General features: G+C 55.6%; 1 protein-coding gene across 1 annotated transcript; it reads left to right on the forward strand.

The window, feature by feature from the left end:
* The first annotated feature begins 681 nt into the window (after window positions 1–681).
* IRF8 (interferon regulatory factor 8) lies at window positions 682–21827 on the forward strand. The gene is made up of 9 exons (XM_065899239.1): window positions 682–727; window positions 4303–4477; window positions 10220–10403; window positions 12855–12943; window positions 14305–14410; window positions 15472–15519; window positions 19981–20367; window positions 21020–21135; window positions 21651–21827. The coding sequence occupies exons 2-9, from the start codon at window positions 4304–4306 to the stop codon at window positions 21825–21827; spliced, it is 1281 nt and encodes a 426-aa protein (XP_065755311.1). The 5' UTR covers window positions 682–727; window position 4303.
* Window positions 21828–22027: the final 200 nt, after the last annotated feature.

A 22027-nucleotide genomic window follows, 5' to 3' on the forward strand; every position in this document is an offset into this window, starting at 1 on the left:
TTCTCAACACAACCCATGTTTTCTGGGGAAAAGAGTTTATGATGAAAATTTCCCTAGTTGGACATTCTAGCCTTAACAGCTAGACACTGCCGCTTTTATTTCCCATGTTCAGAGGGCAGTGGTTTCAGACACGTCTTCAGCTGGCCCACAGCAGCTCCAGGAACTTCGGCCACACTAGCAGAGATGGTGGTGGCGCGGGAGCCACACTGCGGGGACCCCTGGCCGTGTGCATCACCGACCTCGGGGCCCCTACCATCCCAGCCTTGACCTGCGCTGGTAGACCTCCACCTCGGCCCCGACCTCCGCCGTCTGACCCCCTGCCTCAGCCCCAACTGGCCTGACTTACGCCATCTAGTACCCACCATCCGCCCTAACCTTGACCTGGGCCGACGGACGCCCCCGCGGCCCTCGGGAATTCCTGCGGACACTCCCGGGACCCCCGGAACGAACCCCGGAAGACTCGCGAACCGTTCGGCCGCCGACGCCTCCGAGCAAAGTGATTTCTCGGAAAGCCGAGCGCTTCGAAGAAGGCGGGCCAGGCGCGCCGCTCCCATTGGGCGGCCCCTCCCGCCCTTCCGCGCCTATTGGCCGGCACGGCCGTCGCTCTGCGCGCCGGGCCCGCCCCCGGCCTTAAATTAGCGCGGGCGCCCGGGGCCGCGGCGCATCTCCGGAGCTCGGCGGCGGGCGTGGGAACGCGGGCGGCGGCCGACGGCTGGCGGCGGCGCAGGTGGGCGGCGGGCTGGAGCACCAGGGGCGCGGACGGCGGGCTGGGGGTCCTGGGCCTGGGGCGCAGACGGCGGGCGGCGGCGCAGGTGGGCCTGGGGCGCGGGCGGCGGCGGGTGGCGCAGGTGGGCCCGGGGCCTGGGGCGCGGACGGCGGGAGGCGGCGCAGGTAGGCGGTGGGCTGGGAGCTCGGGCCGGGGGCGCGGACGTCGGCTGGCGCGGAGGCAGCGGCCGTGCAGTCTTGGTCTGTTTTCTCTCTCCTCGTTTTCTCCTGAATCCGAACCGAGCATCCAGGTGCGGTTGCTCCCAGAGATCGGCTGATGCTTCAAAATAATCTCGTTTTTCTTAAAATCTGGTTTGCATGGAAAATTTTAGAATGGCTCGTACGATGCAGGGAAATATTGACCCCCTTGTTATAAGACCTGCTCCTTTCCCGCTCAAATCCTGCTCTTGGAACCGGGCTGGAGTCATAACTGTGAAACTGCCTCTTGTCCAGCCGCGCTGGTGGGGTTAGATTGTGAAGCGGGGCGGGCTGGATTTTTGAATTCTCATCGATGACAAGTAAGATTTCTGAGTGCGGGTGGAGGTCCTTTGCTTCCGTAATAGCCCGGTCGTTCCTGGCAAGAAAGTCTCCTTAGGGCTCACGGCTAAAAGAGCACTTTGGTGTAACATGAGCCCCAGGGCAAAGGGCAGACTTTTCTAAGGTGAGGTGTGCTCCTTACCCAGAGCGGTGAAGTGCTTTGTGAATGGAAACTAGAGACTGGATTTTCCAGAGTTTAAACTACCCCCAGCGTACGAGGGATGTAACCCACCTTTTCTGAAAGCCAAGTTAGGAGCCAGCCCTTGAATGATAGTCCTTTTAGATTACGCAGTTTCCTCTCGAGAGAATTGGGAGAGGTTTAGGTATTTCAGCAAGATTGGGACCAGAAGGAGAAATGGCTTTTGTGCTTTGGGTCTTATGGGTGTCCAGGGCAAATGACCAGGCGCCCTGAGAGACGTGGGGAAGGTGAGTCTTGCACCTGCACCACCTCTCAGGCCCTTCCTGGAATCCGGGTTGGGTGGGCCCAGGGCAGCCTCTTATCACCTCCTGCCTGGGGAGCCTGATCCCCGGCCGATTTATAGCTCATGCAGATTAGCTCCAGATAGGACTTGGCCATAAAGAGAATTATTACCTAAAAATCAAGGAAGAGGAAGTTTTAAACATGTGACTGGGCTTATAAACGTTTCCTGGCTCTGTTTTTGGTGGGATTTTGTTAGTGTTCAGTAACTCGTTATGGATCATACTGTAAGAGAATCGGGCTTTTAACGCCACTTAGAATCTTGGAGGGGGGCGGTTTCGGCGACAATTCAGGTGAGCTGTCCATGTGCTGAGATCCTCTCACTTAACTGTGGCTTTTCTCTGCAGGGTGAGTAAAATGAGATCCTGCTGGGGGCCTTGGGGGTTGGGATGTCTCTCTGGGCCTCAGAGTTTTTGTCTTTTGAATGAAGCGGGGCCTGGATTAGATGATTTCTAGAGTATTTTCATGTTCTCTGACTCACTCTTCCTCTCAATGCCATTCTCTTACCTTTTTTTTTTTTCTTCTTATAAATCACCACGAGATTCGTCCTTAACAGTTTGGGGGTTATGAATCCATTAGAAATCCTGATGAGAAGGTGTTGACCCGCTTTCTAGAAAAATGCCTGTACAAACAAAACTTTGCTTTTTATTTCAGGAGGCTCCTGGAGCACGGACTCCAGTTTATGAACTTTGTACTAAGGGGGTGAGGAAAATGCTAACGAGCGGGAACATTTCATTTAATCGACAGATGCGCAGACACCAGCCTTCTTTTGTGTACTGACTCCTTTCGCCCTCCTCCACACAGCTCCTTCCTCAAGTGAGGGGAGATGCTCCATCTTTCCTCCAGGAAAGCTCTGTGGGAATCTGTGCCCTGCCAAGTTATTTTCTGGGGTGCGTGGTGGTGTCGTTTCATCTCTCTCACCAGGTGTCCCTTCCACATCTGTCCCTTCCAGTTTATAAACACGAGGGACTGTTTTCAAATTCTGGGACTTCTGAGATCCATGCACTTTGCCGATGAGGAGAGCCTCAGAGAGATGGTCAGGTGACTTTCCCAAGAGCTAGTTAGAGAAAAGCCTTCGCTGGGGTCTACAGTTTCCAAATCGAAGTCTAGTTCCCATTTCACACGCTTCACTCCTTTTGAATCCACAAACGGGCAGCTGGAGTTAATTGGATGAAAAAGTTACAGGTGGCACTCATGGGCCCTCACCTCCTCTCCTCCTACCTGGGACCTGGACCCCTTCACCGACGGCATAGCCATCTGTGGGGTGGCTGGAGTGTCCAAAATACACACACACTTCTTGCTTTACGGACCAGGATGGCTCTGGATGTGACCATGTTCTTAGGGATGTTATGTCTTGTCACTGCTGATTGTTTCAAATTTGTTGGCCCGAAGCGGTCACATTTTAATCGGAAGAACTGAAATGCTGTTTTTTTTGGGGTGGGCGTCTGTCCAACCGCCTAGGGGATTTCCACCCTGTTCTTGTAAACGTGGGCTGTGAGTCGATATGGCACGGTCGCGCTCTCTTTCTCTGTGCTGTTGGGAAAGCTGTCTGCTCTGGCTAGAATGTTCTTCCCAAGGGTGTCTTTGGGCGCCCGGGGTGTTGAGGCCCCCAGATTCTGGTGCATTCTGGGAGAGGCTAGCTTTGCTCTGTTCTATCACTGCAGTTGTTTTCCTCACTCTTGTCCTCTATCTCCCAGTTGGTCGTAAGAGTTCCTGAGGAGGAAAGTTGGGACAGTAGTAACAACATGTGTTATTTAAAGAGAATCTTCTCAGGTCCAGGCACTGTGTGAGGTGCTCCTATATGTGTCGTCTGAGTCCTCACCATGACAACGCCCGGTACCTGCACTTATCCTGGTGTGTCAGCCAGCGTAGCTGACACTCCGAGGTTAAATGACGATCCAGGCTCACCCAGCTGAGAGATGGTGAGACTTGAATGGGACCCCAGCTTGGTCCCATTCCCAAACCAGCTGTGAAGGGGCAATCTAGAAGGGATAGCCTTGAGGATTCTTGTTTCTCGGAGAGCACAGATGTCATGTTTGCTCGCGCATGCTGGTCCAGTGGGGCATTAAGTCATGGAATTGGCTCTCAGAGCGATGGACTGCTCATTGAGGGCACCTGAAAAGGTGAAAGTGATTTCCCCCATCTCCTGCTAAAACTGGAACGATGAGTGATGCTCTCAGATGCGGCTGTGTTTGCGTGAAACAGAACAGGGGGTGAAAGCTGGAAAGAGCACAGCCAGAGCCTTAGTCGGGGCCACATCTGTGATGCACAGCTGCAGATTTCCCAGTGAGCTTTCAGTTTCCATTCAGGGTTGGAGGCCCTGGAAGCCGGCATGGAAGCCGGCATTGTCTTCTCACAGCAGGTGGCCCAGAGTTCCTGGATCCGTGGGTTTCCCCCAAGCTGGCACCTGTGTTGTGATCCTCTGATTTTCCTGTTAGCAGTGCTTGGCTGTTGAGTACCTGGGGTGCTGCGAGTCATTAGACGGCTGTGTGATTTCACAGGCCATGTTTTCTCTTTCCAAGGATGTGTGACCGCAACGGCGGCCGGCGGCTGCGGCAGTGGCTGATCGAGCAGATCGACAGTGCCATGTACCCAGGGCTGATCTGGGAGAACGACGAGAAGAGCATGTTCCGGATCCCTTGGAAACACGCTGGCAAACAGGATTACAACCAGGAAGTGGACGCCTCCATCTTCAAGGTAGTGGCTTGGCCTCCCTGCCACATCGTGAGCTCCTGGTGGAGCTGTTGAGTGATTGATGTCTTGCTTATTTGCTTGAAAGTTAATCCAGTTTTTTTTAAAACAAATGAGTGCCGAATGTGTCTCAAAAAGTATATAGTAGGTGATTTTACACCTGTCACACGATTTAACCACTTTCCCGGTACGTTGTATATTGTTGGCATTTTCCGATGAGGAAAACAGAGGGTACTTTCTTCCCTTGCGCTACCGTTTCTTTTGCGTGAGGACTGGCAACCACAGAGAGAAAATACTTCTTTTACACTGAGACCTTTTCCCCCGGGCTGCCCCCTAAATTCCATTTAGAATTCTAGGAAAGGTTTAATTCTTCATTCTTTCAGAGGTGCTACTTCTGCTTGGCAGTGTAGGGTCAGCTCAGATGAGAGAGACACCATCTGTCATCACTTCTGGGACCAGGTCATGTGGGTGTCCTGAACCTGCAGCTGGTGTCTAAAACTAGTCCACTTCCCTTGAGAATCATCAGTAACCCCAAGCGTGGAGCGAGCTGCTGTGTAGTTCCACCACGTGCACTGAGACAGCAGCACTGACGGAGAGTTTGCTCTGTGCTAGGCCCAGCCGCATGTGTTTTATTTGTTTTCCTCTCACACGGTCCTGTGCAGTAGGTGCCGCTCCTGTCCTTGTTCTGTAGAGGCTCCGAGAGGAGATGTGACTTGTCCAAGATCTCCCAGCTCTTGGATGATGGAGCCAGCGTTTGAACCCAGGCATCCCAGCCGTGAGCCCGGGCTCCCAACCCCTAGCCGTACCCATCACCTCGATTCAGGCAGGGGAGCCAGGGCATCCCAGCTCTGCAGCCCAGCCGGGTCATCAGGGTCACGGCTGTGCGGGCTCCGCCCCTTGGGAGATTTGGAGCCCCAGGTCCAAGGTGAGGCCAGGCCTCCGTGTTTGCAGACAGACATATCAGAGGTGATCCGACTCTGAATCTGGGTTGCAAACTGCTGCTATAGGTGCTTGTTCTGTGGGCATTTGGGGGCCAGAGTCCAGGAGGGGAGAGTGAGTGAGTGTGGGAAGGAGCCAGGAGGCTGAGCAGGGTGTGGGGGGCGCACAGCCAGACCCCAGGCGTGCATGAGTGAGGGGAGCAAAGGCCTGCAGGACCTCAGCACAGCACCGGACCCTTAGCTGGGATGACTGTCCCCAACACAGCCAAAATGACAGAGATTATACCTGGGCCCCAGAGCAGAGCACTGATGGGTCAGAGCTGGCTTGTGAGGCATTTCAGTCCTTCACGTCTCTGCCTGGTGTTTGCAGGGGGGCTGCACGTCTTAGCACTTCTGTTACTGTGTAACGCGGGTCACAGAGCTCTTTGACAATCTGGTGCCAGTTGCCTGCCCCTCCGAGAAAAGCGGGCGCGTGCGGACGTTCTGCGCTCACCTTCAAGGGGGCCCTCGTGGCCTGGACATCCATCCGGCAGGTTTCTTCCCTTCAGGGACCCCCGCTCGGGAGCCTGGGCACTGCTCACGCCTCCTTTCTCCTCCTTGGTGGCATCGTGGATTCCTCTCTCAGAGAAGCTTTTTGCCTTTGGCATCTTGGTGAATTTCTCTTGGGAATGTCTCCATTTAAATTTTAGTATTGCCCAAGGTCCAGCCAGTCGATTGGGAATTCTCGATCATAGATGGCTGTAAGCCAGGGCTCCGCCACCCGGGGCCAGATTGTTCCTTGTGTGGGTCCATCTCGTGCACCTAAGAGGGTGTTAGCAGCATCCTGGCCTTGACCTTCTAGATGCCAGTAGCACCCTCTGCCCCACTGTGATAACAAAAAATGCCTCTGACATTGCCAGATGCCCCCCTCCCCATTGAGAAGCCTGCTAGGAGTGGACTGTGGCCAGGATGAACAGATTGAAGCAGAGGTGTGGGGGTGCTAAGGGCACAGTTGGAGGCTGACCATCAGTAAAACTGCTTCAGAAGGGGACTGGGGGTGAGACCAGTGGCTGCACAGCCCTGCTTGTGGCTTGCCGGCGGAGATGCAGGCCTCTCCTTTCACCCTGCTCCCACTTTGCTCTGGGGGGTAATGAAATAGAGCCCCAGATTTATACATCTTATGCAATGTTCTTCATGGCCGTTTCAACAGCGTTGAGAAAAATGTGCAAGATTCCCAATGTTTCCGTTGATTACGCAGTCCCTCAGTGTGGCAATCTGAAATGAGTCTACAATCTCGGCAGGAATGGGGGCGGGAGGGAGACCAGGCGCCCACCCAGAGCTGGGCGGCCACCCGAAGGGTGACATCCTGGGCTGGTGGACACGCACGTGGTGGAAGACCTGTCTGGCCTGTCCCCAAGTGGTGCTTACTTCCATCCACCAAGGGGCACGTCTCTGCCATGTCCACCAACAGAGCTCTGCTGTTGGAAGAAGCCAGCAGTCAGGCCTTGAGCCATCTTGGGGATTTTCTGTTTAAGTAGAGAACCTTTTGTTGCAAACATTCAAAGAAAACCTTTCAAAAATGTATGAGTTAAGAGAAAAAAAATGAGCCTGCTTTCCTGACTTAGGGATCGTAAGAAGCCACTTATACCAGAGAATCCTTCATTGTCTGCAGGTGTCATTGTGAGGGCAGCTTCGTGGTGTGGACCAGACACAGGAGATTGAAAAAGACATTAGCTCATTTTGTATTATCCCTGACTGTATGATGAGGCCCTGATACCAGCTCATACTTATTCTTAAAAAAGTATTTTGCCTCCTTTTCATAAAGTTGAGGGGGAAGATCTAGTTAACTGAGGGTTACGACTCGTTAATTGTTCTGCCATTGACCAGGCTTTTGACAGGCCTGAATAAATTAGAACGTACTTTGTAGCAGGTATTTCCAATTCAGCAGGTCTTCGAGGAAGAAAATCGCATTTGACTTTTAAAGCACAAAATGAGACAGTAATGTTTGTTTTCTGTTGTTTTTAAATTTTATTGAAGTTGGTTTACAGTGTTGTGTTAATTTCTGCTGTACAGCAAAATGGCTCAGTTACACATATATATTCTTTTTCATATTCTTTTCCATTCTCGTTTATCACAGGAAATTCAATATAGTTCCCAGTGCTCTACAGTAGGGCCTTGTTTCTTATCCATTCTGTATTTAATAGTTTGCATCTGCTAATCCCAAACCCCCAATCATCCCTCCCCCTTGGCAACCACAGGTCTGTTCTCTATGAGACAATAATGTTAAATGGGGAAGAGCCGGTGGTCCCGGGTTTAACGCTGGCTGCTGACGAGTGCAGAGCAGCGCACGGACAGGGGAGACGTAGGTTCTGGTGTATTCTGAGCCGCTGCGTGGCTGTTGACGGGCCTCAGATCCCTCTGTTCTGTCTAGCATTTGCTCTTGAAGAGTCCTGAGAGATCACCCAGGTAAGCTGGTATTTTCGAGCTGGCCGGAGAGCCCTGCGAGGGCTCAGGGTAGGCTGGCGGTGGGGCACCCGATGCAGCCCGGTGCACGTCCTGACTGTGGGGCCCTGCTTTGCCCTTTGGGTCTGGCTTTCCTGATGGGGTGAGCGTGAGCTTTGAATGGACGAGTGCCCACGGCAGTGCCCCGTGGGCTGTGCAGCTCTGGATACACTCCAGCCGGCCTAATATGGCCCCCAAATCCACGGTCTTCCAGTCCCATTGGTAACGCGGATCACCAGCTCAGTGGTTCTCAAATGGGGATGCGTGTGAGTCATGATAGTACGTCCTTAGGGGACAGTTGGTAGTGTCTGGAGATGTTCTGGGTGTCACAGCGGGGAGAGGGGATGCTACTGACACTAGTGGGTAGACGCCAGGGATGCTGCTGGACCTCCCACCATGCCCAGGATGGCCCCCACCCCGAAGAGTGATCCAGCCCCAAATGTCATTAGTGCCAGGCGGAGAAACCGCATTTAACGTAAATGCACGTTTGAAATTACTGTTCAATGTGTACACAGTTTACACTTAAATTTCTATGAAAAACGTAAATCAGTGCTTGGTCTGTGACGCAGTTAATAAACGAAGAGAAAAAGACGGGAAAGGCTTGAAAGCCATTTACTTTTAAACACGTTTCTAAAGGGGAGTCCTGCGTCTGTGAGGGGGAAATGACTCTGCGTGCTCACTAGTAGGAGTAAGGGAGCTTCTCTGGTTCCTTTACCTCGGGTAAGACTGCAGACTCCGAGCTTAGGGCGGCAGCTGAGCAGAGAGCACAGGCACTGAACTTGTCTTACATGGGGGGAAAAGCCAGGGCGATTTTATAAATTTTATTTATTTGGCTGCGTTGGGTCTTTGTTGCTGCACGCGGGCTCTCTCTAGTTGCGGCGAGTGGGGGCTATTCTTCCTTGCGGTGCGTGGGCTTCTCTTTGCAATGGCTTCTCTTGTTGTGGAGCACGGGCTCTAGGCACACGGGCTTCAGTAGTAGTGGCTCGCGGCTCTAGAGCGCAGGCTCAGTAGTTGTGGCTCACGGGCTTAGTTGCTCCGCGACATGTGGGATCTGCCCGGACCAGGGCTCGAACCTGTGTCCCCTGTATTGGCAGGTGGATTCTTAACCACTGCACCACCAGGGAAGCCGTACCGGGACTATTTTAAATGGGAATCTGACTCAGGGTGTTATGGAGTTCCTGGCCACCTAAGTCAGAATCACTGGGATGTTGGCTAAAGATATGGGTTCCCAGACCTAACCCACAGGTACCCAAGGAGACTCTTGAGGGGCAGGGCCCAGGAATCCGCATCTTAACGAGCTTCCCAGGGGATCGGTGTATGCCTTAAGCTTGGGAACACCTGCCTGCTGCTTGCTGAAGTAGAAATTCCTTGGGTTGGAAGTCGGAACAGCTGGTTTTTAATCCCGGACTGGGTCACCTTGGGGAAGGTCAGCTCTTAGCATTTCATTTTCCCCGGTGAGGGTTGAGAATTCCCTCCAGATCTCCTGTTATTTTAGGCTGGAAGACGTGTCTGATTTTGCCTGACACCAAACGTCAGTTTCACCTGACAGTAGTGACCCTCTGATTGGTGTATGGGTATTCCAATTTTGAAATCTAAAAACTGTGCCCATCCACGTGTTTTTAATTTTTTTTTTTTTTTTTTAAATACTGCCCCATTTTACATTTTGACTTAAAGTTTCGTGCTTTGAATTTCTGGTCCTAGTTCAGATTCTAAGGCTTGGAGAGGTCAGAAAACAGAGCTGTAAAAAAAACCCACAGAGAGGGAAAACATTTCTTTGCATTTTAAACAGTACCCTGGGGAGCGGTAGGGGAGAAGGGGGTGGGGAAGGTTAGAATGAACGCCAAAATGCAAAACAAAATTTCTGTTAAAAGTAGCAGGGCAGTGGATGACCACATTCAGACTTCTTTGCAAATGTTCCCTTTTCGTGCTACGTTTTAGCTAGAGGTTGATTTGAAAAAGCAACAAATTGTTCTTTGTTTTGAACATTCTAGTGAAACCATGTGCAACTTCCTCTTTGCACTACTTGACCTCAGGCTCCTCCTGGCCCTCTGGTCCAGGGGAGGATTTGCAGGGGACAGATCCAAGATATATGTGTGTGTGTCCTTGGGCCTGGGTTCGAGTTCCGGAAACCCCTCCCCGGGGGGCCCCCCCCCCACCTGGGTCTTTTCACTTCTGTCAGAGGAAGTGGTCTGATTGGGGTCCCTGAGCCCTGAAATCCTTGACTGAGGACCTTCAGGAGGGCGAGCAGAGCAGGGCCTGCCCGTGGCCCTGGGTGTGCATGGTCCCGGGGCCAAATGGGTACTTCATGTGTTTTCTTTCCTTCCTTCAGGCCTGGGCCGTTTTTAAAGGGAAGTTTAAGGAAGGGGACAAGGCCGAGCCGGCCACATGGAAGACGAGGTTACGCTGTGCTTTGAACAAGAGCCCGGATTTTGAGGAAGTGACAGACCGGTCCCAGCTGGACATTTCTGAACCGTATAAAGTTTACCGAATCGTCCCCGAGGAGGAGCAAAAATGTAAGTATCCTTTCTTTATGGGCACTTGGCCCAGTGGAGGCCGCCTGGGTCTGGGGTTCGAGTCGCCGCCCACGGGGTGCAGCTAGACAAATAGTTCTCTCCTTTATGTCAGCAGAGGTGGAGGTCTCCTTCCGCTGACCTCACCCACCATCTGCCCACTGTGGCAGCTTCCAGTTGAGAGGCCGCGGGCGGGAGGGAGGGGCGGGAGGCGGGGTGGCAGCTGGCGTTGCTGCTCGCTGACAGTTGGCCCCGGAGCAAGCGCTGGGGCCTCCCTGGGGCTTGGCAACGGGCTTGGACGGGAGCAAGGCTCCCCGAACAGTGCCGATGAGGGATTCCTTTTGTTCTCTAGCAGTTCGCGGAGCAGGCTAGGAGAAAATAAGGTGGACAAAGAAGGGATGGCTGATAGGGGTTGAGGGCAGAGTTCGTGAATGAACTTGCAGATGGCGCACCGCTGGCTTAGTTGCTGGAGATGGGATATGCTTCTAGATATTAGATCCTGACCGTTGTTTGGGAACCCCCAGCTGTGATAATTCCTGAAGTCTCCTCCCGCTGTAAAATCCCAGGAAAGCAATTGTGAGGAGATTAAAGCAGAATAGCAGAAACCTGCCTCACATCCCGCCGTCCTGCTGTCCACGCTCTGCTCTGGTCAGACATCACTAATCGATCAGGATGTGTTGAGCTCAGATCTGGCCTCAGGCGTTTTCAAAGTGCTGTGCTCTGCAGCTGCTACAGATAGAGCTGGCCCAGGAGATGAGACCTAATTACCACCCCTAGTTAGAAACGCTGACTTTCTTAGCCATTTGATGTAGCAGTTAGAATCTTGGCACAGCATCCTTTCCTCCGTAGCTGCTTAGTTAGTCGTCCAGTAATGCTGGGAAGAAAACAGAACCCTTGAAAACTGCCTAGGGCTGGGCAGGAATTCTGAGTTTCTGAGGGGGCTCTTCCCACCGCAGGGACGTTGAAAGTGTTGATACGTAATTTTTAAAGTTAAAATCGTGACTCTCAGAAATGGTGAGCCTGGGGCGGAGAGCTGTTGAACTCATTAACGAGGGCACCAGCGTGCTGCCATCTAAGACTGCTTCGCAGAACATGCGACACAGGTGCGCACGGTCAGCGAAAGGCCGAAGGCTGAGCCGAACCTGTGAGTGTCCTGCCCGGGCAGCACAACCGTAGTTGGGGGTGATCTTCTCTAGTGATCATTTGTAACTTAGGTGTCTGTGAATTAACACCTAACTCTGCTGAGTCTGAACCCTAATGGGTAATCAGTAGGAAGTCAAACAAACTGATCTTCCCCACGGAGAATCCGATGGCCCTTAGGGGGGACACCTCTTAGCCAATACTCTGGGATGCTCTATTGCCATCTTACTTCCAGTTTGGGATAAGTTTTTCATCATCACCAAGTATAATAAATTGTGACTTGAAGGAATAGAGACGTTTCTCTTAATCCTCCCACCCACAGGGTCAGCCAAGCTTGAACGGGCAGGCGACCCTGGCTTGTTTATAGCTCGGAGCGCAGCCAGCATCACCTGCAGGGGTGGATGTTACAGAAGCAGCGGTTCTCAGGGGGCAGAGGAGCTTCGCATTTGCATAATGTCTAGGTGGGCACACTCTCCTCGGTACCTCAGTGGTTTGCTGGCTACTCTGGGGGCGCCCCACCTGCCCCCTGCTTCCCCCATCAGCAGCTTCTGAGTGATTTTTTTCAAATCAAAATCGAATCAGTATTCAGTCCGGATGAAACAGTGGGTCAATTCTACAGATGATTGGGACTGATGAATTCCAGCAAATGAGTGTTTGTTGGTCGTAATACATCTCACATGGATAAATGTGAGTTTCTGGCTGGGGAAGAGGCCTGAGAGGGGGGAAGAAACTAGCCGGGTCCAGAGTGCTTGTCGTGGGAACGCCCGTGTGCCTTTAGACGGTTCCCGCTGCAGGCGGGTTCCAGCCTGGGCACCCGCGGGCCTTTACGGTGCGCCGCGTGCGTGCACAGATGCACACATGTCTATTGGGAGAGGCCAAAATGAGGTTTCCTGCCCGTTAACTTAAAAAAAAAAAAAAAAAAAAAAAAGACTCCAACCTGCAAACACATTTTGCCGGGAAATCTCTGCGTGTCTTCAGATGCTCTAGCTGTTAACTCTAACCTCTGTGAGGTGTAGAGTAGATCAGACGTGAGTTCATCTTAGATCTCAGCAGATAGAAGGAAGAGACCAATGTGCTGCCTTGGTCCTCTGAGTGCTGGACGGAGCAGCGGCCAGCTTCCCGTGTGCCTGCTGACCAGATGACTGAAGCAGCATGGGAGGAGAAGGATTTCTCGGCCTTTCCCAAACCACTGAAGACGCATATTGGCTTCCGTTTCCTTCAGCCTAGCCTTAAGAAAAAGCCTCTGACTGTGGCCTTGATGATGGTTGTGATGCCCCAGTGCCGGCTGTCACGCGTTTGTCCGTTTTTCCGTAGGCAAATTAGGCGTGGTGGCTCCCGGTTGCGTTAGTGAAGCCACAGAGATGGAGTGCGGTCGCTCCGAAATCGACGAGCTGATCAAGGAGGTGAGTGGGGGCAGCGTTTCCGGACGTCCGGCCCCGCCAGAAGCTGCGCGTGTTCGGTGGAGAGCAGCGGAGAGCGGCCCCATCCCGAATGCTCTGCCGAGGCATCCGGGGCCTCGCGCTCTCGCTCGCTCAGGGATGGGGCGTGAGGACCCGCCGTCCTCGCGAGGCCAGCCTCGGCCCGCTGGTCAGCCCCCTGCAGCTTACAGCCTGTCCTTCATCCCGAGGGCTGGGGCCGAGCTGCCGGCTCTGCATCAGTGAAGTTCCCTCTAAACTTGTCATGTTTTACACATGTTGAATGGCACCATACATTCCCTTGCCTTTCCAGGCAGGCTGTAGTGAAAAAGTAAACGTTCTTTGCTGCTGGGGGTTGTCGCCATGAGACGGATCATGGTACAGCTCTCGCGCTGGGGGACTGCCCGTTTGCTAACATGCAGCTCTCAGTCCTTGATGGGGTGGAAAGCCATATAACCAGGCTTATTAGAATCGTACACGAGCGCATAGTTCATAGGCTATAAGTGCAGGCTTAATGGGGTCTCCTTAGGCAAAACACGTGGGTTTTTGAATACTAGTTTTAGCTACCTTTCGCTTCATAGCTGTGTTTTTGTGCATGTTGCAAGGCCGACATTGCCTAGCTAAAATTATTCCGCACGGCCTTGCAAAAGGGGGTGTGGGTGCTCTACAGATTCTTCTCGGCACTCAAATGGCAATAATAGAATCGTTGGGAGTGCTTTGAGGGGGAGAACGCAGATAACACAATGCAGCCTCCTCCGGGCTGCCCGGCTGTCCTGCAGATGGCAGCTGGTGAGTCTCTGGGTGGGCTCTGGCAGAGACCCAGCGAATTCCTGGCTTCACTTCTTTCCAGTGATGTCCCGTTTTCCGTACAAGGCTTTCCAGCCAGCTCAGCTAAGAGAGTGAGATACTTGCGTTGGCACGTGAGGATCACAGCGAGAGCAGGTTTCAGAACGTTTTCTAATTGGATTTGCCAGCCTCCTTTAAGGAATGGGTCAGAGGTGGAAAGTCTAGACGTGGCGCGTGGAGTGAGATGGGCTGGAGCGCGGGAGACTGTGTCTGAGGTCACCGTGTGCTTCCCCAGGGCGTGAGGGCAGCTGCGTGACCTGGCCATTCGGTTTTGCAATAGGCACTTCCGTGGAAAAGGCCAGTGGACACAGGAGGGGCCCCGCAGAGGCCAATGCTTCGGTCTCGTGGTTTGGCCGCTCAGCCTGGTGGATTTATTGTCTTGGATCTTTCAAGATGCAAAGTGAAACTTTGCTTCATCTCGTGCGATAGAGAGGACAACGTGGTTTTAGTTAAGTCTGGAAACCCAGTGACAGCACCGCTCTCCTCTCTCGCCCCCGCCCCAGCCTCCCGTGGACGATTACATGGGGATGGTCAAAAGGAGCCCCTCCCCGCCCGAGGCCTGCAGGAGTCAGCTCCTCCCAGACTGGTGGATGCAGCAGCCCAGCGCAGGTGAGGGCGCCTCGCCCCCCCACAGGTGTTCCCGTGGCTACCGGCCTTCAGGCCTTCACTCCTTTCCGCTTGGGGTGGGTGGGCGGGCAGGCTGCCGTGATCCCTATTTTCCTGAAGGTGACTGAGCCCAGGGAGCTGGCGTGGCTTCCGGGCCCGAGGGCACAGCCCAACCACGCCTTTGCGCCCCACTTGCCACTGTCCCCTGGAGGCACAGTGTCCTTCCCGTCGGCGGTCGCGCGCCCCGCCGTGCCCCTGGGAAGGGTGGACGGAGGGGCGGGACACCAGAGGGAAGATGCAGCGGGGCTCGTAGGTCCGTTAGGACAGTCTTGTGACGTGAGGACCCCTGAGAGCCAAGGATCTCCCCTGAGATGGGGAGAGCTTGGAGCCCTGGATTCGAATCCCATGCCAGGAAGTTGCGTATCTTATTCGAGCCTCCGTTTCCTTGACTATAAAATGGAGACACCGGGACCTGCCCCCCCGGGGTCGTGAGGACTGAGTGAAGCCTTCGTCCTCTTCTTAGCTTCTCATACCCCCCGCCCCCGCTCCTTGAAACGACCCTCCCTCCGTGGGCACGAGCCTCTCTGCCCCGCTGTCCGCTGTGGGAGACCGGGAGGTGACAGCTGGCCTAGCGGCCTCAGAGTTGGCCAGGCTGCTGGGGGACAACGTCGCCCCAGGTCCCTGTGCTGCGGCTGCGCGACCGGGAACACCCGCTGGGCTCCGGGCTCCCCACCGGGGCAAGGCCCGGGGGAGGGGCCGCAGTCCAGGGGTATTTCAGGAGCAGACCCTGGGGCGGGAAGGAAGTGTGGCCCCATGGTGTCACGCCCACACAAGATCAGAGATCCCACAGCACGGGGGAAGGCTCCTCCCCCTGCCCGCCCGTCGGGTTGAGGTCTGGCTTTATGAAACAAGGGTCGCTGTGCCGGGAGGGAACACCCTGAATGCGGCGGAAGCCTGCGGCGGGGCCTCCAGAGCACGCGCGTGCGGCTCCTAAGGAGACTGGGTCCCCGCACACGGCTGGGGGTCTGGCTGGGTCTCACGCTGCTTTTGTCTCTCTCCAGCAGGCCTGCCGCTGGTGCCAGGGTACAGCACCTACGACGCGCACCACGCAGGTACGGAGGGGCTCGGGGCGGGCCGGGGGTGGGCCAGGCGAGCTCTCTGAACAAAGCTCTGCGGACCCGTGGGGGCCCACGAGGGTTGCGGACGAGCGCGATCCAGTGTCGGCAGTTGGGAGTCCGATTCCTTCTCACCGTTTGGCTCGGGAACAAGTGGTGGTCTTCTTGGCTTCGTCTTGGGTCGGACCAACAGACCCAGAGAGTTCTTTCTGGGTGTAATTATGCAGGAGGAAGAGCGTGGGCACAGACACGCTCGAGGCCCAGCTCTGTGTGACCCCAGGTGGAGTAACGGAACCGTTCGGAACTTCAGGCGCCTCACCTATAAAGTAGGAACAACGGTGACAGCCACCTCACCAGAGTGCTCTGAGGTTTTAACGAAGTGTTATTACAGCTTTCTGGTAGGGACATAATTGGTCAGCGTTCCTCGGGTCAGTCTCCTTTACTGACATACCCTCTCCCACACCCAAGCCTGTAGCGATAGGGATGCTAATAACAGTGACGACGACGACAGTGGTGACGGTGTTGATGACGACGGAGGTGGTGGTGGTGGTGGTGAAGCTGGTGCTAGCTGGGTGCCAGGATCCGTGCTGAGACTTGCACGGCCTCATCTCAGTACGGCAGCAGCTCTAGGTAGCTGCCGTTACTGTTCCCACTGCACAGGCTCAGAAACCCTGTGTCACGCAGCTCGTGGGCCGCCGAGCTGGGCCGTTCCGTCCGTGCCCCTGTCCCTTGCGGGCAGAGGTGGCCTGGGCCACACGGTCGTCTAGTTTTGCTGGGGATTCTGGAATTTACATTCGGGCTCATCGGTGGCATCTTCAGGGCAGAGGAAGGCGGTGTCTTCCCCAGTAGCTGCCCTGTTCTGTGAGAAGCGAGCGGCTTGACTCATCAAGATGGGCCACAGGACGTTAGGGCTGCGGGCTTCGGGCCTCCTGGTGTAGCGGAGGAAACGGGGCTCAGGGAGCAGTGTCTCGACCAAGGCCCTCAGGGGACGGGTGTATTGGGGGGGCGGGGGCGGAGCCAGGTCTCACCCAGGCCAGAAGATTATAAAGCGAACCACCCTCCTGTTCTCAGAGCTCTTAAGCATTGCACGGCAGCCCTGCGAGCTGGGGGCTGTTAGAACTCCATCTTCACAGAAGAGGAAACGAACAGGCTTAGAGGTTAAGTTGCTGGCCGGAGGTCCCACGGCTGGGAAGAGGGGTGCAGGGCTCAAACCCAGGCATCTGGTGCGAGCCTGTTGTTGAGACCTCTTTCTGCCTGGGTCACGGGGCCGTGGCCCAGGGAGTCTGCTGACTGATGCTTTCTGGGGGCAGAAGAGTAGCCGGGCCTGGGTGAGCGAAGACGGTTTAGGGAGGAAGTTTCCCGTGTTGTTCCAGAGCTTCTCAGTGCCCCACGTGTGAGGAGACTCACAGCCACTGCCTCGTGCCGAGAAAGTCCTAAAACGTTCTTGTAGAAGTTGTGGACTTCGGTCCCTTCGGTCCCTCTGTTCCGTTCACACACCCATTCACTAGGTGAATAAGCTGGCAAGGGCGGAGGCAGTGAGTGAAACGGACAGGTGAAAGGCGCCAGGGAGCGGTAGGGAGTGTGGCAAAGTGGAACCCCATGCCCACCGCGCTGCCCTGTGGACTCGCAGACCCAGCCGGCCTTGCTTTCCCCGTTTACTGTAGAGAAACCAGAGGTCTGGATTTTTATGTGAAACATCCCATGTAAAACGCTGGCTACAGACACGTGTTGACAGCACCCCACTGTGCTGGCGGATCCACACGCGCCTCGGGCCGCCAGCGTGTGCTCTCGACTGTGTCGTTGAAGTGACCAGGGTCAAGGGCATCATCTGGAACTGTCAAGAGTGGCGGGAGTGGCAGGCAAGGAGCTGGCCTGCTGGGGAGGGCTGGGTCCAGGCCCCCAAATTGGCAGTCGCGTCGTCGGGGCGAGCGCCTTCACTTGTCTATGCCCCGGTTTGCTTACCTGGAAAATGGTAGTCTCCATCTCAAGGGGTCGCTTTGAGGACTCAATATGCTAATGGGTCCCCACCACTGGGCTCAGCACCAGGTACGGCTGTGAGACCAGGGATGGGACATAACTTCAAGGGTCTCATCTGCGCAGCTCGTCTTTTGTCCCGTCGTCCCAGTTTATTTAACCATCGCTTACACGGTGCTTACACGTGCCGGGCACAAATGCGAGCCCACACTGTCCTCACAGCTGCCCGGCGGGGTGGGGCCGTCGTCTCCACTCTGCTGATGGGGAGACTGAGGCTCGGAGTGGTGGAGCTGCTGCCCGGGCAACCCAGCTGGGGCCACACGCCAGGCGCCCAGGCTCCAGAGCCCGTGCCCCTGACATCTGTGCTGAGCCGCCAGCGTGGTCAGACTGACCCCCCAGCAGGGCTGTCCTCGGTGGGCGAGTGGCTAAACCGGGCGCAGGACGGGGTTGCCGTGCGGCTCTTAGGTCCGCAGGAAGGCTGGCCTGCGCTCCCCGGTGGCCGGGCTGAGGCGCTTCTCCTCCGGGGCCTCCACCGCTCGGCTGGAGCGGCCGTGTGTCCCCGCTCAGGCCTTGCCAGCCCGCGCCGCCCCTCAGCACAGCCCTCCTGGGCCTGTCTGGAGCACCTGTGCAGCAGCTGTTCGCACGGCCCAGAGCCGCTGGCATGAGATAAGGCCTGGGCGATGACAGGGCAAAGGAGCAGAGCGGTGGCAGAGTCAATCTGGAGCATTTCATCCATTTGGGACAAAGGTCAGAATTGCTCTGGAGTGCGGGGAGAGGAGCGCGGAGCATTAGGTGGTGCAGACACGGCACTTGGGGAGGGTGGTGAGCGGGGGACGAGATGCGGGCTGGGATGCGGGTGCTGCTGAGCCCGCTCGGGCCTCAGTTTCCCCAAATGTCAAGTAAACGCGTTGGACTGGACCACCTGAAGCCCTGACCCACAACCCCGCGTGATTTGGGAACGCCACTGAACTCCGACCCGGGAGAAAACGGAGCCTGGGGTACGGACCAGGGAGTTGTGCCGTTTGAGCGGAGCCCAGTGGGCGGGTCCGAGGAATCAGGAGTGCACGGCAGCGTTAACCCAGGCCAGGCGGGTGGCTGCTCGCGGGGCCGCCCCTGACAGTGGGGCAGCTGGTGCGCTGTACAGCTCTCGGGGGCACCACGGAGTTGGGCCACTCACAGCTTGTGTGGCTCCAGAGGCAGCCCTCGGCGGGTCTGGGGCACTGGGAAGGTGCCCTGAACTCACCAAGCTCACTGGTAGTGTGTGTACTTCTTGTAGCTTAAGGTAGTAAGAAAGATGCAGCTCCCTCTGCGGGTGTCCCTGGGCTGCCTGTTGTCTTCACTCCCGCCTTAGTTTAGAGGTTCCCAAACAGTGGTCACGTGAGCCCCGCCTTCGCAGTTGGTTTTCATATCTGGGTACCGCCTGGACTATTATTAATGTCTGACTTTTCTCTGAGTTTCACTTTTAAAAAATTAAGTTGAATTTAAATGGGGACCATCTGTCATTGCCTGTAAAGGTGGAACCCGTGCCACTTGCTGTAAGTAGGAACTCGGAGGCCAAAGCAAAGCCAGGGGCAACCAGACACACTGTTCAGAAATTCTGGCCGTTATATTACCCCCACCCAAGGCTCAGAGGCTCAAGTTCTCTGCCTCGTTTGAAAGGGAGGTTGTCAGAATTACGTGTTAAGGGTCCATCGGCACCAAACTAGGGCTTTCTTTGATCAGAGATGGAGAGAATATTGAAAATGGAATAACCTCTTCATTTATGTAATGCTGTCTCCCCCCGCCCCCCAGTCATCTTACGTGTGGCACATTTAGGGAAACGTTGCCTTAACTTGAGTACTTTTCAGACTTCTTCCTGAGAACAGGTTTGGAGGAAAGGTTTTGGAGCGATTCTTAATTGGAAATTCAGGGAACCCCAAGGCGACTGTGAATCTGTCAGGAAAAAGGTTACATCTTTGTTTTCACTAACCTGGAAATCAAATCTAGCATTTCCTTCCATTATGAACGTAGGCAGTACTGTGTGTGTGTGTGTTTGCGTGTGTACATATGTATGTACATTCGTATACGTGCATGTGTATATATGTGCGTATACATCTAGTATAAATTGTATGTTGTGTACACGATAGTGGTAGAGCAGGGCCTGTGAGATGGAGTTATTTTCCGAAGAATTTAAGTTGTCACAACATCGTTTACCCTCAACCGTGACTTGTAAATTACAGAGACCATCCCCAGAGGGAGGGAGGACCCTCCAGCAATTTTTACTGTGTTTTGAATCACTGGCTTCCTTAGTGATTCTGTGCATTTATTCATGCTTATAAAAACATTATTTCTAGAAGGGGTGCGTGAACTTCCCCAGAATGCCGAAGATTCCCAGGGTTAAGCCGCACCCCCCCTTGGGAGAAAGGCAGGCTCCGGCCACGTTGGCACAGAAGGGACCGGGGCCCCTTCTCCTGCAGCCCCTGACCTGTCCCCGTCTCCCCACAGCCTTCTCCCAGATGGTCATCAGCTTCTACTACGGGGGCAAGCTGGTGGGCCAGACCACCACCACGTGCCCCGAGGGCTGCCGCCTGTCCCTGGGCCAGCCCGGCCTGCCCGGCGGCAAGCTGTGTGGGCCCGAGGGCCTGGAGCTGGTGCGCTTCCCGCCGGCCGACGCCATCCCCAGTGAGCGGCAGCGGCAGGTGACACGGAAGCTGTTTGGGCACCTGGAGCGTGGCGTCCTCCTGCACAGCAGCCGGCAGGGCGTGCTGGTCAAGCGGCAGTGCCAGGGCCGCGTGTTCTACAGCGGCAACGCCGCGGCGGGCAGGGGTGGCCCCAACAAGCTGGAGCGCGACGAGGTGGTCAAGGTCTTCGACACCAGCCAGTTCTTCCGAGGTCAGTCCCGACCCGCCTCCCTCCCACCTGTGCGTCCAGGGGTGGCCCGTGGAGGAGAGGCCCCAGCCAGGGGGCAGCAGGGCGGCCCTGCGTTTGAACCCTGCCCGTTCTCCCCGAGCCACCCAGGCCCCTCCCTGCCTGACTCCCGGCGTCTAGAGGGGGTGCCCGCAGAGGGAGCGCCTGTGCGGTTCTTTCCCTGTGCAGCTGTCAGAGGATTAAGGAACTTAGCGCCTTGCCACGTCGTTGGGGGCTGTCCCCGGGCCCTGGGAGCTGGTTACTGACACAGAGTCTCAGGCCCCAGCTCGGGCCTGCGCGGTCAGAATCTGCAGCTTGGCAAGGTCCCCGGGCAGCCGTGTCCACGTCCTGAGACAGTGACCTTGTGCAGGGGAGCGCTGCCCGAGGCTGCCGTCATCCTGGGAGGCGTGTGGCTAGGATCCCACGCCCGCGAGTTCCTCCTGGAAGGTCGGGACGTGTGAAATCAGTCACTCTGGTCCCCTGAGGCCGCTGGCCAGAGAACTCCCGGGGGCTTTCTGTAGAAGGGGCCCCGCGAAGGGGGACGAGCGCAGGTGCGAAAGCCCTGAGTCCACCTGGCCGAGGGGGGTCGCAAGGCCAGGATTCGCCGACACCTTCCCCTGCGCTGGTGTCCCCGCAGAGCTGCAGCAGTTCTACAACAGCCAGAGCCGGCTTCCCGACAGCAGGGTGGTGCTGTGCTTCGGAGAGGAGTTTCCGGATATGACCCCGCTGCGCTCCAAGCTCATTCTCGTGCAGGTGAGAACCGGCGGCTTCAGGGCTCGCGTCCAGACCTTGCAGCCTGCACGTCTGGCAGGGGACCAGGCAGCAGGGCCCGGGGGGAGCTCCACCCGCGTGCAGGCTTGGACGAAGCGCTTCAGGTGGGGGAAGGAGACTCTTTTCACCCCTGAACTATCTTCTCATGTTCCAGGACTCTCAGAGTCCACGTTGTTTCCCCTCCTTTTGTTTAGGTTGTTGTTTAAAACTCAAAACCTCCTTTTCAGAAGGAGTTGCCCCTGAAGGTCTAAGTTGACAGATTAGCGCTTTGCCAGCCCTTGTTTAACTCTAGTCCAAGACATGAACTCTAACCGGTGGAATTCTGGACCCCGGCTCGCCAGACTGGAGCACTGCGGGGAGAGTATACATACGACTGCTTGTTCATTCATCCACTGGAGGCCTGGAGGCTCTGATGGATGGCTCCAGACCCGGGTAATCAGAGAGGCCCACCTCACTCCCCACCTCCACCTCTGACCTTGTGGTGCGTGTCCCTCCAGATCGAGCAGCTCTACGTCCGACAGCTGGTGGAAGAGGCTGGGAAGAGCTGCAGCGCCGGCCCCGTGATGCAGGCTCCCGAGGAGCCCCTGCCAGACCAGGTCTTCCGCATGTTTCCAGATATTTGCGCCTCACACCAGAGACCTTTTTTCAGAGAAAACCAACAGATCACAGTTTAAGTCTCTCTCTCTCACCCCGCCCCGCCCACGTCTAGAATTTCATTATTACAATTACTGTCGTAATTATTTAAGGATGTGGATCCCTCTGACCTGGGGTGGAAGGCTTTACCCCTGCTCTTCATTTAGTAAGGGCGTCCTCTGAGGACGTGACAGGGAAACAGAGCTGTGCCCCACGTCTACCGTTCAGGTGTAAGCATTGA

This window comes from Phocoena phocoena, chromosome 20, assembly GCF_963924675.1.
Source record: "Phocoena phocoena chromosome 20, mPhoPho1.1, whole genome shotgun sequence".
NCBI lineage: Eukaryota > Metazoa > Chordata > Mammalia > Artiodactyla > Phocoenidae > Phocoena > Phocoena phocoena.